General features: G+C 42.5%; 1 protein-coding gene across 1 annotated transcript in view; it reads right to left on the reverse strand.

The window, feature by feature from the left end:
* Positions 1-7,978, reverse strand: part of LOC310688448 (uncharacterized protein) — a 34,237-nt gene extending 26,259 nt beyond the window's left edge. The window contains exon 1 of the mRNA XM_083464964.1: positions 7,934-7,978. Coding sequence (XP_083321090.1) covers positions 7,934-7,943 — 10 coding nt within the window. The 5' untranslated portion in view covers positions 7,944-7,978. The remainder of the gene's footprint in view (positions 1-7,933) is intronic.
* Between the last annotated feature and the right edge of the window lie 3,321 nt (positions 7,979-11,299).

An 11,299-nucleotide genomic window follows, 5' to 3' on the forward strand; every position in this document is an offset into this window, starting at 1 on the left:
AGTGGATTGTGAAAATATGAAAGTATGGTTTGGTTTTGAAAAAAATTGATATAAACTAAATCTAGAGGTTTAGAGTAGGATTAAATTCAGGTGGAGGCAAAACAGGGTATGTTCCAGGCAGAGCAGAACAACCAACCAAGATGAGGCTGGGGAGTGGCAGAAAGTTCAGGGACATTCCCACAGAGGGAGCAAGCCAACGAGAGGCAAAGGTTTGAGGCTGGTTTGAGGATAGGACTTGCGACAGGCTGAGCATGGCCTCTGCTTGTTTCCAACTGCCTAGTCCCTGGCAGAGGGACCTGCTTGGATGCTGAAGGTCCCAGGTTCAATCCCTGGTGTCTCCAGGCAGGGCGGGGAATTGTCCCCTGTCTAAAACCCTGGAGAGCAGCTGCCAGTCAGTGCAGACTGAGCTAGATGAACCAGTGTCCTGACTTGGTATGAAGTCGGCTTCCTATGTTCCTGTGACCAGTGAAGTCAGGGGGGAACCAAATGAGCTTTCAGGTGTGCTCACTAGAGCAGGTGAGTGTGAGGGAGGAGAGGGGACCTCAGTTTGCAAAATGCACACAGTGTGCCCAATGTCCCTCTAGCAACCTGCCAGGACAGACAATGATGATATAACATAACTGCTTAGTTTGTACAGCTCTATAGGCAGGTGCAATGTTATTTCTGTACTGCCTGCCCTAGACCTCCCCTCTAGCATCTTGTAAATCATTAGTCCTCCTTCCTTCCCCAGTTTTCAGCCACTCCTTGGCACTGAGCATCATTTCCCTGTCCCACTGACTGTACAAACCTGTAACACAGGCTCACCTCTGCCAGACCTTGATCTGTACATATGATCCTTTTTAAAAAAATAAATAAAATATTATTAATAGTGGGGAAGACACTTAACTGAATATTAAAAACACAATGCAGCATTAAACATTAAAAACTTCCCTAAACAGGGCTGCCTTTAGATGGTTTTTAAAAGTAAGACAGTTGCTTATTGCCTTGACATCTGATGGAAGGGTGTGTGTGCCTGCTGATCAAATTGTTGAATTCCCCCCCTCCCCTGTTTTGTATCCTCATTGTCTAACCAGCATCCTATGCATAAGACAAACCTCTTTACCTTGGCCTTTAACAGCAGAGGTATTTCTTTCAGACCTGCTTTTATTCTCCATTTAAAATGCATTTTAAAAAATTTGTATTAAACATTGGTTTTACCTAATTTTAATTAAATTGTACCATTGCTTTGCTGTAACCTGGACTGGGACCTTTTGGTAAAGGGTGGAAACCAATTACCGGTAAACAGGCTTTTAGGAGAGATTCAAACACACAAAACAGGGTCCAGTAAAAGCCTGGACAAAAAGAGACATATTGACAAGCCATAGGAAGCAATGGCTGGTGTGTCATGCATGGCAAAGGGAAGGGTCATTTTCGAGTCACGTTATCCTGAAATACAAACTCCTTAAAGATAAGTCCCTTATCTTCAAACCATATAAGTTTGCAACATTACCACACAAATATACATTAAGACTTTCTGTCTTCCTCCCCAGCTCAGCTGAAGCAATATTCTATTGCCGCCACATTATTTTACATATAATTTGTTTTCCACTCTTTTTTAACCACATAGCTTCTTGACTGTTCAGGTTCTTGGGAAATAAGGTTGCCTAAAAGAATCATCCAACTGTGTTCTTCATTATATCCCTCTGAACTGTTTCCAAACTCAGAGCCAGCTGCTGGGTTTTGTAAAAAAAAACCCCACAAAAAAACCACAGAGAAAACACCATGTGCCTTTAGGGCTGACTGCCTTCTTATTCTTACTTTTATGATAGTAAAAACAATTGAAGGCAAATTTATATACAAGGAGTGATATATGAATACAATTAACAGATAAAGCAGAACAAGAGCATAGCAATTAATACCTCCCATTATTACTGTCTGTAATTTATTATGCTTATGTTATTTCTGAGCCCTTTGGCAGCACTGCGCTGTGTTCCAACTGATCAAATTAAAATTAAACATGTTGAGGGAATAAATTTCAGAACCGTTCTAGCTGTCCAATTTACCCTAACAATTATCCATGGTATATTGAGTGGGGGGGGAGGTACTTGTTTTGCTAATTAGAATATTGCTTAAATTATGTTAAGGATTCTTAACATTTCAATATAGGTGTCAGGTGTTTAAAATGATGCACGGATAATTGACCTCCCACAAACCTGAGTGACAGTGAGACTGCAGTGTTTATGGTCCCAGGATAATATGGACCTCCCAGTCTATGGTTGGAGAAGGAAGTCCGCAGGCAGAAAAGGAGGTCTGTCCCTGTAGGTCTCGACCTTCAGCACATGGAGTCCTCTGCAGCTGCCATGACTCCTGCACTGTCAATGCTCCAAAAGCAGTAAGAGTGGAAAGAGTTCAAGAGGCATCAGGGGAGGGTGAGGAGAGGCACGGAGCAGCAGCAGAGGAATCCCATAGGGGCAGGATGCACCATGGGGCCCCTGGAGTCTGCCTGCCTCCCTACAGCCACCCTACAGCTGGGGGGAGGGGCAGGGGGCGGACCGTTTGGGCAGCGAAGAGCCTGCGGAAGCCCAAGCCACCACATCACTCCCAGGAGAGACACATGGCTCGGGCGCGCTGCAGGCCCTGCGGTGAGTGCCGCCCAGCATTTTGCCACCCCCTTCAGTGGTGACACCTGGGGCGGACCGCCCCCCACTGCACCCCCTTCCTCCGCCCCTGGCACTGAGTCCATTGGATCCAAAGCCTCTCCTTTGCTGGAGTCCTGAGCCATAGTCACACTATACTTTAAAGCACCATGGAACCACTTTGAACTGTCATGGCTTCTCCCCAGAGAATTTTAGGAACTGCAGTTCCTTAAGGGTGTTGTGCATTGTTCCCCTAACATTCCCTCTTTCCAGGGAACTCTGGGAAATGTAGCTCTGTGAGGGGAAAAAGGGATTCCTCTGACCAGTACACGAAGGAAGAAACAAGCCTCTGCGCACTTACCTGGTCCACTGAACACAGGAGGATTTCCCTCTAAATAAACATGCATAGGATTACAATGATTTCTTGTTGTGTTTACTCTGGATTTCTCAGTCATAAATGATGGCTTATACATAGCAGTTTTGCTCTTTATTGCTTCAGCAAATCCTACAGATGCCTGAGGAATAGGATCTTTGTGAACTGTGCTCTAAACTGACCTGATTTTGCCCTCCCATACAAAGTATTTATTGCCTAGTAAGTAAAGTCATGGCCCGTTTAGTTCAAAATACCCCAATATTCTTTTCATTCTTTTTTCTTTGATTACTGTTTTGATTCCTTTCTTTTAGTTTTGTACCATATTTGCAAATACCTGTTTAGAGACTCACACAAATTAAGAAAAAAATCCTACTAATATGGGTTTAAACAGAGTTTTCAGCACTACTTTACAACCCTATTAAAGTGTATTATTTCTCACCCACGAACTTAAATTGATGACTTCTGTTCATTGAGTACTGTTGAACAAGACTGAGCACATTAATGGAAATATCAGTCTGATACACACCAGTCACCAATCAGGATGACAAATGTTGCTTTCAAATTGGAATGTAATTTGAGTTTTGTTCTCTGTTAATGTGTGCCCAGTGCTGAGGCCATTAAGGGATATTCTCTTTGATCTCCAGTTCTGTACACAGAGACTACCACTGATCTATGTGCAGCTTTTAATTTGATAATGATAATACAGCTAATATAATTTTTGGAACAAAGTATATTTCATTGATATTTACTAGAAATATTTGTTATATTCACTAAATATCATACAGGTATGATAAGTTATTTGCAGTTACTTTGGCTGCTTCCACACGATGGTCCTTTAGTTCTTTTGATACATTAGTTTTCTTCTGTCATCTGGAAATGGCGATAAAACAGTGGCTCCACACAGCTCTTGAAATAGTGCTGTATCATCATCCTGCAATGCCAGTCTATAATGTTTATTCAGAAGAAAGAGCAAAAATCTCCTGCGTTTTTTATTAGAAGCTTTCTCCTTCCAGAATCTGCCCTGAATGTCCCTTAATGAGACAGCTCATGTTTCCTGCCACTGTGTTTTAAATGAAATATATTAAATCTAGGAATCAAGAAATGGCCAATTAAGATGCATTTGAGGCTATTAGTAACGCTACTGCTCCACTGAACAAGAAGAAATTATAGGGGCAGAAAGGAAAAAGAAAACTACTAATTAATGCTGCAGAGTCTTTTGCTGAGCAGGACTTCCTGTTGAGTAAACATTATAGAAATGCGGTGACTATTGGGATGGGAATTCCTTGATAAGACAGTGCTGTATTAAGCGTCATGTGGAATCACTATATTACGACTACTACTACTACTGAACAAGAATGAATTTCAGGGGCAGAAACTGTAAAGAGTAAAAGCAACCTTAGACTACCTATCTGCTCCCCATCAAGAATAGATAAATTGCCTACTTCCTGGGCTTAGGAGCCACCTACCTACAAGGCCTCCATCTTAATCTTTTTGGCCCTCATCCAACCCACTGGTGCATCCAGGCACCTGATCAGGACTTGTGTGGCCACACCTCAGATGCGAGAAAGATAAAGTGCTGGGTGATTTCACTGTGCTCCAGATCGCCTAATGACTGCTCCCAACAGCTTCATATAGATGTTAAACAGCATCAGAGACAAGATGTCTGGGGGACCAACAGTCCCAGTGCCACTCTCTAGAACAGGCCCAGTATGTAGGAGCATAAACACTGCAAAACAGTGCCTACAACTCCGTCACTAAACTGGTCCAGTAAGATATGAAGATTCTGTCCCTCTCCCAATCCATCAGGGACGTCTGATGGAGTCCCTTATCCAGGCCTGAATCTATACTGAAATGGGTTCAGATAAATTAAGTTTTCTCCAAGGGTGTCTGCAGCTCATCTGCCACCACTCTTTTGAGCACCTCACCCCACAAAATCTGGCGTTGGTGACCATACGGGAGGGAACTTCATGGAGAGGTGGTTGCTGAATGCTCATATATAACCAGGAGGCAAAGCCTACAGTCTCAGTCTGATTTGCTTCCTGGGTGGAGCCAACCGAGCAGCCAGCCCATGATTGGCCAATTTTCAGGCAGACCACGATCCACTTCTCCAACTGGCATGAGGTCCATTTTGGGGTCTCACTGGCTGGGGACACCCCTCCCCCAAGAGCCTGCCCCTTTTCAGATCCTGGATGGAGAAGGCACTATCGCACAATGCCACCTGACTAACAAGGATAAGTGGTCTTCCAGAAACAGCAGGCCTCAAAAGCTGAAAACTCTTCTTACAATTCTGCCTAGACAATGCATCAGGCACTTCATTAGTCAAACCTGTAACAACAACAGTATCCAAGTCATCACTATTAATGCCTCTGCAAACTGCTCATGGAAGAGCAGTACCTCAAGTTCTGATGCTGGCTCTGCAATTCTGTGTATGCTTTAAATGTCCTCCAAAGAGGAAAAGAGGATGCAGAAAATGCCAAAATGCAATGGATTGGCAATAATATGCTCTGGTCTTGCTTGAAAAACTGACCGAGTGGAGAATTAGATTACATTTATACATGTCTATGATTTAGTTCACACAAAAGAAGTCCTGGAGCAATTATGGAGCAGTTATTGTGTGGTACTGGGTGATTTTTGTGGATGAGCATTTTTAGTAGATTACTTTTGTTTTAATTTTTATTGTGTATTGTTATTTTATCCTTCTAAAAATTAAAACAAAAGTAATATACTAAAAATGCTCATCCACAAAAATCACCCAGTACCACACAATAACTGCTCCATCCACACAAAGTTGAATACTAAAAACAAACGACCAAAAACTGGATTGCTAGCACTGTCCAAATACCTGGAATTGCAATTTCAGATAAAATTGTTAGCATGGAAACAATTTGTCCAAATCAAATGTTGTAGTCAACTGAGTTCTACTCAAAGTAGACCCAGGAAAACAAATGAACCTAAGTTAGACATGTCCATTAACTTTAATTGGTCTACTCTGAGATGGCTAGCACTGAATACCACTCCAAGACAGGTAATTAAGAAGATACTAGTCCTCTTCAGACATTCTGGCAATGTTCTACCTGTGTGGTGTAGTGGTTAGTGTTGGTTGAGGACCTTGGGATACAAGGGTTCAAACCACCCCTTGCCCATGAAGCTCACGGGGTGATCTTGGGCCAGTCACTGCCTCCCAGCCTAACCTACCTCATAGGGCTGTTGTGAGGGTAAAATGGAGTTGAGAGAACTCTGCCTGTCACCTTGAGCACCTTTGGGAAGAAGAAGGTGGGATATAAAGGCAATAAACAAATAAATGTCCCAACTATGTGGAAAGGTGCCTATACGCATAAAAATCTATGAGAACAAATATTTCTACACTGAGTACATTTTTGAATGTGTGGAATACCACTGGAATGTGGGAAGAGGGCTTTAGTTGCTGCCAGCTTTGTAAATAGAAGGAAGGGTGAAAAAACTGCACACCTTTGTGCTTCTGGGTGAGAAGGATGGGAAGCTTCTCCCATCTTTGATCTTGCAGTGATGGCAGCAGGACATCACCACACAGACACCTCCCTGGGCTTGAACCCCCAGCAGAGGCTAGTTTCACCATCCCCTCAGTACACCTCTGCCCATGTTGTGTCTCACCTTTCCTTTAAAGGCCAAGAGAAATGCTTTAGCTTTATAGACACCCTGTGAGGAAAGGGCGTGTTTGTGTGTGGTGTTCAAACCAAACCACCTAGTGAACTATATAGCTAATCAAGGAACTGGGGTTTAACCATCATCAAATCTTCTGCTCTAGTCCTTACTACTGCATCACACCACTTCTGTCCACATCTGTTTACCATCTAAGGCCAGGAAGATGTGTCAAGGTCATTTGAAGCAAGGAGCAAATGCTAAATCCAACATCTGGCTGTCTGAGACAGTGTCTTTGAAATTAAGGCTACCATTCTAGGCATTAGATTTGACCTTTGAATGCTTACTTCACTGAGGTTTAGTTCTACCAAGTGCCTTTTGTTAACACTTTGGGCAACTCTGCAGTTAATTTAAAGCTAGTTTGATTTTGTTGTGCCAGTATTTCAATAAACATTTAAAGGTGAAAGGTCTCCAGTCTTCCCTGCTCTCGCATTATTTTACTAAAATACTTTTGCTGTTGCTTACTTATAAATCAGATGAAATACCTCACTGAACTTTTACCAGCATTTTTTGCAAACAGAAAATTTTGCTTGGTTTCTTGCCAAGTGGGCAAACCGCTATTTCTGTAGATGTTCATATTTCATCATTATTGTTAAGCCATAGTGCAAATGCAACACGCTTGTCTCTGACCGAAGAGACATGGAGGAATGGGTTGCAGCATTGCTTGTTGGGGGGAGGAGAGATGGCAGGGGGAAAGCACCGTGCAAACAGTGACCTTTTGAAATAGTTTAAGCATATTTCAGATTAAGGAGCAGCTTTATCTTGGAAACGTTCCAGTAGATGATAAGGGCTGGATGTTCTCCCACTAAATCAATCTGAAATTAACACCTGTCCTAATACTAAAATTATAAAGTCCTTGCAAAGTTTAAACAAAAGTTTAAACAAAACTTGTACTTTTGTTTAAACATTCTAACTTCCCAGTTTTGGTGCTAGAAAGGGCAAAGTCCCTGTATTTCTCTCTCTTTTTCTCACATCTATGCAGTTGGGAAGTGTGGCTCAGTCCCGTCCCGTCCCGTCCCCCCACAGCAGCAAATTAATGTTAATTTAAAATATAGGTAATTGTATCTCTCTTTTTGCTCCTCTGAGTATGAGAGCAAAATCTACATTGTTTTATGAGCCAGTTTCAAGCATTTTATAAACAAGCAATCACATTTAAGCCACTGAACAAATATTGATCATGCAAGTCACATTTGCCACTCCCAGGAAGCCTTAACCCAGCTGAACAAAAGATTTACTTAAAAGAAAATAAAAACTTGAGCAAATTTACCTTCTTCCATGGTGAACAAACAGTAGATTCAGGATAATGAATTCACTCAAGAGCTTTTTTGTTTTGTTTCTTTAAGAACAAGCTGCTTCATGTGGAAGAATCTGACACAGAGCATGTTTAAAAATGCAGGAGTCTTTGGACATGGACTAGGATATGGTTTCCTGTGGAAATGAAGCCATGCTTCTGATAGGGAATCGGGTTTCTTCTTTGGCCAGGAGTCAGGCCATTAATTAAAAGGGCATCACTGCAGCCCTGAGTTTCTTCTGTGCACCCTAGGGGCTTATTCAATTCAAAGTTCACAAAAATCGCATGTGGGACTTAGGGTGTCTCAGAAGACTATCCCCAATGCTGAAATAAACATGGCCAATCCCTGCTTGAGTGATGCTCCACAAGGACAACAGAGCCAGATGGAGCAGTGTCTGGACTATGCCTGCCAGTAGGTGACTCCTGTGCTCTTGCCCTGGCATATATGTCCGGAGCAGGAGTGTGACATGTCGTGCCAGTAAAAGGAGCGCATAATGCAGAAGGGGAGGCCCACTGGCAATGTCGTTCCTGCCAGGATGGTGACTGTGTCTGACTGCAGTTGACCATGCCTGCAATAAAGAATATTATCAGATGAACAGCACAAGATTATGTTGGTCTCAGTGTGCCCCCAGATGCACATAGAAGCATATATTTTTAAAATAATATTTTATTAAAGTTTTCTTGGTTTACAAAGGTATGCTCAATGTCTCTTTTTTCAAGTTACATTTTCCATAGGTCAGTTTCATTTGTTGAGACATTTGGGTTACATTACGAAGAAAAAAGGGGAGAAGAGGTGGAGGGGGCCATGGTGGGTGGGGGTGGGGTCGGGAGGCGATATTTCTATTTTGCTTAATGTATGTGTGGGGTTTTGTGTCAGCGTCGTTTGTGCAGGTTCTCTTTGCTATTCGCTTGTGTTCCTTTGGTGGTGAGAGAAATTGTGGTTGGCGTAGGGTGCGGTTGCTTGTTCGTGATTGGCTGTGTTGAACTTTGTTTTCGTGTGTGAGTGGGGTGGGTGGGTGTTTTTGAGTCAGGTTAGCCATACTGATTCATATGCTGTTGGTGGATTCTTGTTGTTGTTGTCTTGTACATAGAAGCAGATATTGATACAGTACATGGGCCATTTGTCTAACAGTGCATTTATATATGCAAAACTTTCCAGGAATAAATATTCAGAACGTTCAGCTTGTCACGTGCTAAGTAAGAAAAAGTAAGAGAAAATGTACCTGCAAATATACTACCTTTGACATAACAGTCAAAGTTGCAGGTTTCCTGGCACTGTTGGTTGCCCCTGTTTGGGAGGCTTTTCAGGCATCCATTTATGGACTATCTAATTTGGGTAGGCTCCCTATAAAGCCAGCAATTGCTTTTTTCTGGCAGTGCTGCAGGGCAGATCATTTGACCACCAGGAGCTTCATGTTTTCCTTCCTTAGGGGCCTATGACGCCATCCAAGTCAGCTTTCGCTGGAAATTCTTTCATAACTGCAACTAGGGAAGAGCACATCCCACACAAAGAGCTATTTTGCAACCAGCCAGAAAAACTTGTAAGGTTTCTGTAGGCACTCTGAGATGCTATCATGTCATGCCTAAACCTCTAGTCTATAGCAACCTGTGATTATTATTCATTGTTCATAATGCGTAGTATTTCACCACTTTTTTTTTTAACCTGGAGGGCAATGTTGCTGATTTTGACCATAAAAATGGCCAGATGCCATGAACAATTTAGCTGAAGTGGTAATTCATATAAACCTGTTAATTATTAGCTGCTTGCCCAATATCTGAAACACTTTTTCTGTCACCTTGAATGAAATGGTAGATGACTTAGGCAGACATGTGATGTCTGCCAATAACTTCAAATTAAGCAATTCTAATAATTTACCTCCCCTTCATGGATCATTGCCTTGCCGTGGCAAAGGGGCTTGAATAACTCAGAGAAGCTATGAACTATGCCGTGCAGGGCACCCAAGATGAACAGGTCATAGTGGAGAGTTTTAACCAAACGTGATCCACCTGGAGCAGGAACCGGCAAGCCACTCCAGTATCCCTGCCAAGAAAACTCCATGGACAAAGACAACAGGCATATAAAAGTTATGATGCTGGAAGGTGAGCCTCTCAGGTTGGAAGGCGTCCAACATGCTACTGGGGAAGAGCGGAGGACAAGTACAAGTAGATTCAGAGCTAATGAAGCGGCTGGGCCAAAGCCGAAAGGACGCTCAGTTGCGGATATGCCTGGAAGCGAAAGGAAAGTCCAATGCTGTAAAGAAAAATACTTCATAGGAACCTGGAATGTAAGAACCATGAACCTTGGTAAGTTGGATGTGGTCAAAAATGAGATGGCAAGAATAAATATTGACATCCTGGGCATCAGTGAACTAAAATGGACGGGAATGGGCGAATTCAGTTCAGATGACCATCATATCTACTACTGTGGGCAAGAAACCCATAAAAGAAATGGAGTGGCCCTCATAGTCAACAAAAGAGTGGCGAAAGCTGTACTGGGATGCAATCTCAAAAATGATAGAATGATCTTGATACGAATCCAAGGCAGACCTTTTAACATCACAGTAATCCAAGTTTATGCACCAACTACTGGTGCTGAAGAAACTGAAATTGACCAATTCTATGAAGACTTACAACACCTTCTAGAAATGACACCAAAGAAGGATGTTCTTCTCATTATAGGGGATTGGAATGCTAAAGTAGGGAGTCAAGAGATAAAAGGAACAACTGGTAAGTTTGGCCTTGGAGTTCACAACGAAGCATGGCAAAGGCTAATAGAGTTCTGCCAAGAGAACAAGCTGGTCATCACAAACACTCTTTTCCAACAACACAAGAGACGACTCTACGCATGGACATCACCAGATGGGCAGCATCGAAATCAGATTGATTATATTCTTTGCAGCCAAAGATGGAGAAGCTCTATACAGTCAGCAAAAACAAGACCTGGAGCTGACTGTGGCTCAGATCATCAGCTTCTTATAGCAAAATTCAAGCTTAAACTGAAGAAAGTAGGAAAAACCACTGGGCCAGTAAGATACAATCTAAGTCAAATCCCTTATGAATACACAGTGGAAGTGAGGAACAGGTTTAAGGATTTAGATTTGGTGGACAGAGTGCCTGAAGAACTATGGATGGAGGCTCGTAACATTATACAGGAGGCAGCAACTAAATCCATCCCAACGAAAAGGAAATGCAAGAAAGCAAAGTGGCTGACCAATGAGGCCTTACAAATAGCGGGGGAGAGAAGGCAAGCAAAATGCGAGGGAGACAGTGAAAGATACAGGAAATTGAATGCAGATTTCCAAATAATAGCAAGGAGAGACAAGAAGGCCTTCTTAAACGAGC

This window comes from Podarcis liolepis (assembly GCF_965112155.1).
Source record: "Podarcis liolepis genome assembly, chromosome: 11".
NCBI lineage: Eukaryota > Metazoa > Chordata > Lepidosauria > Squamata > Lacertidae > Podarcis > Podarcis liolepis.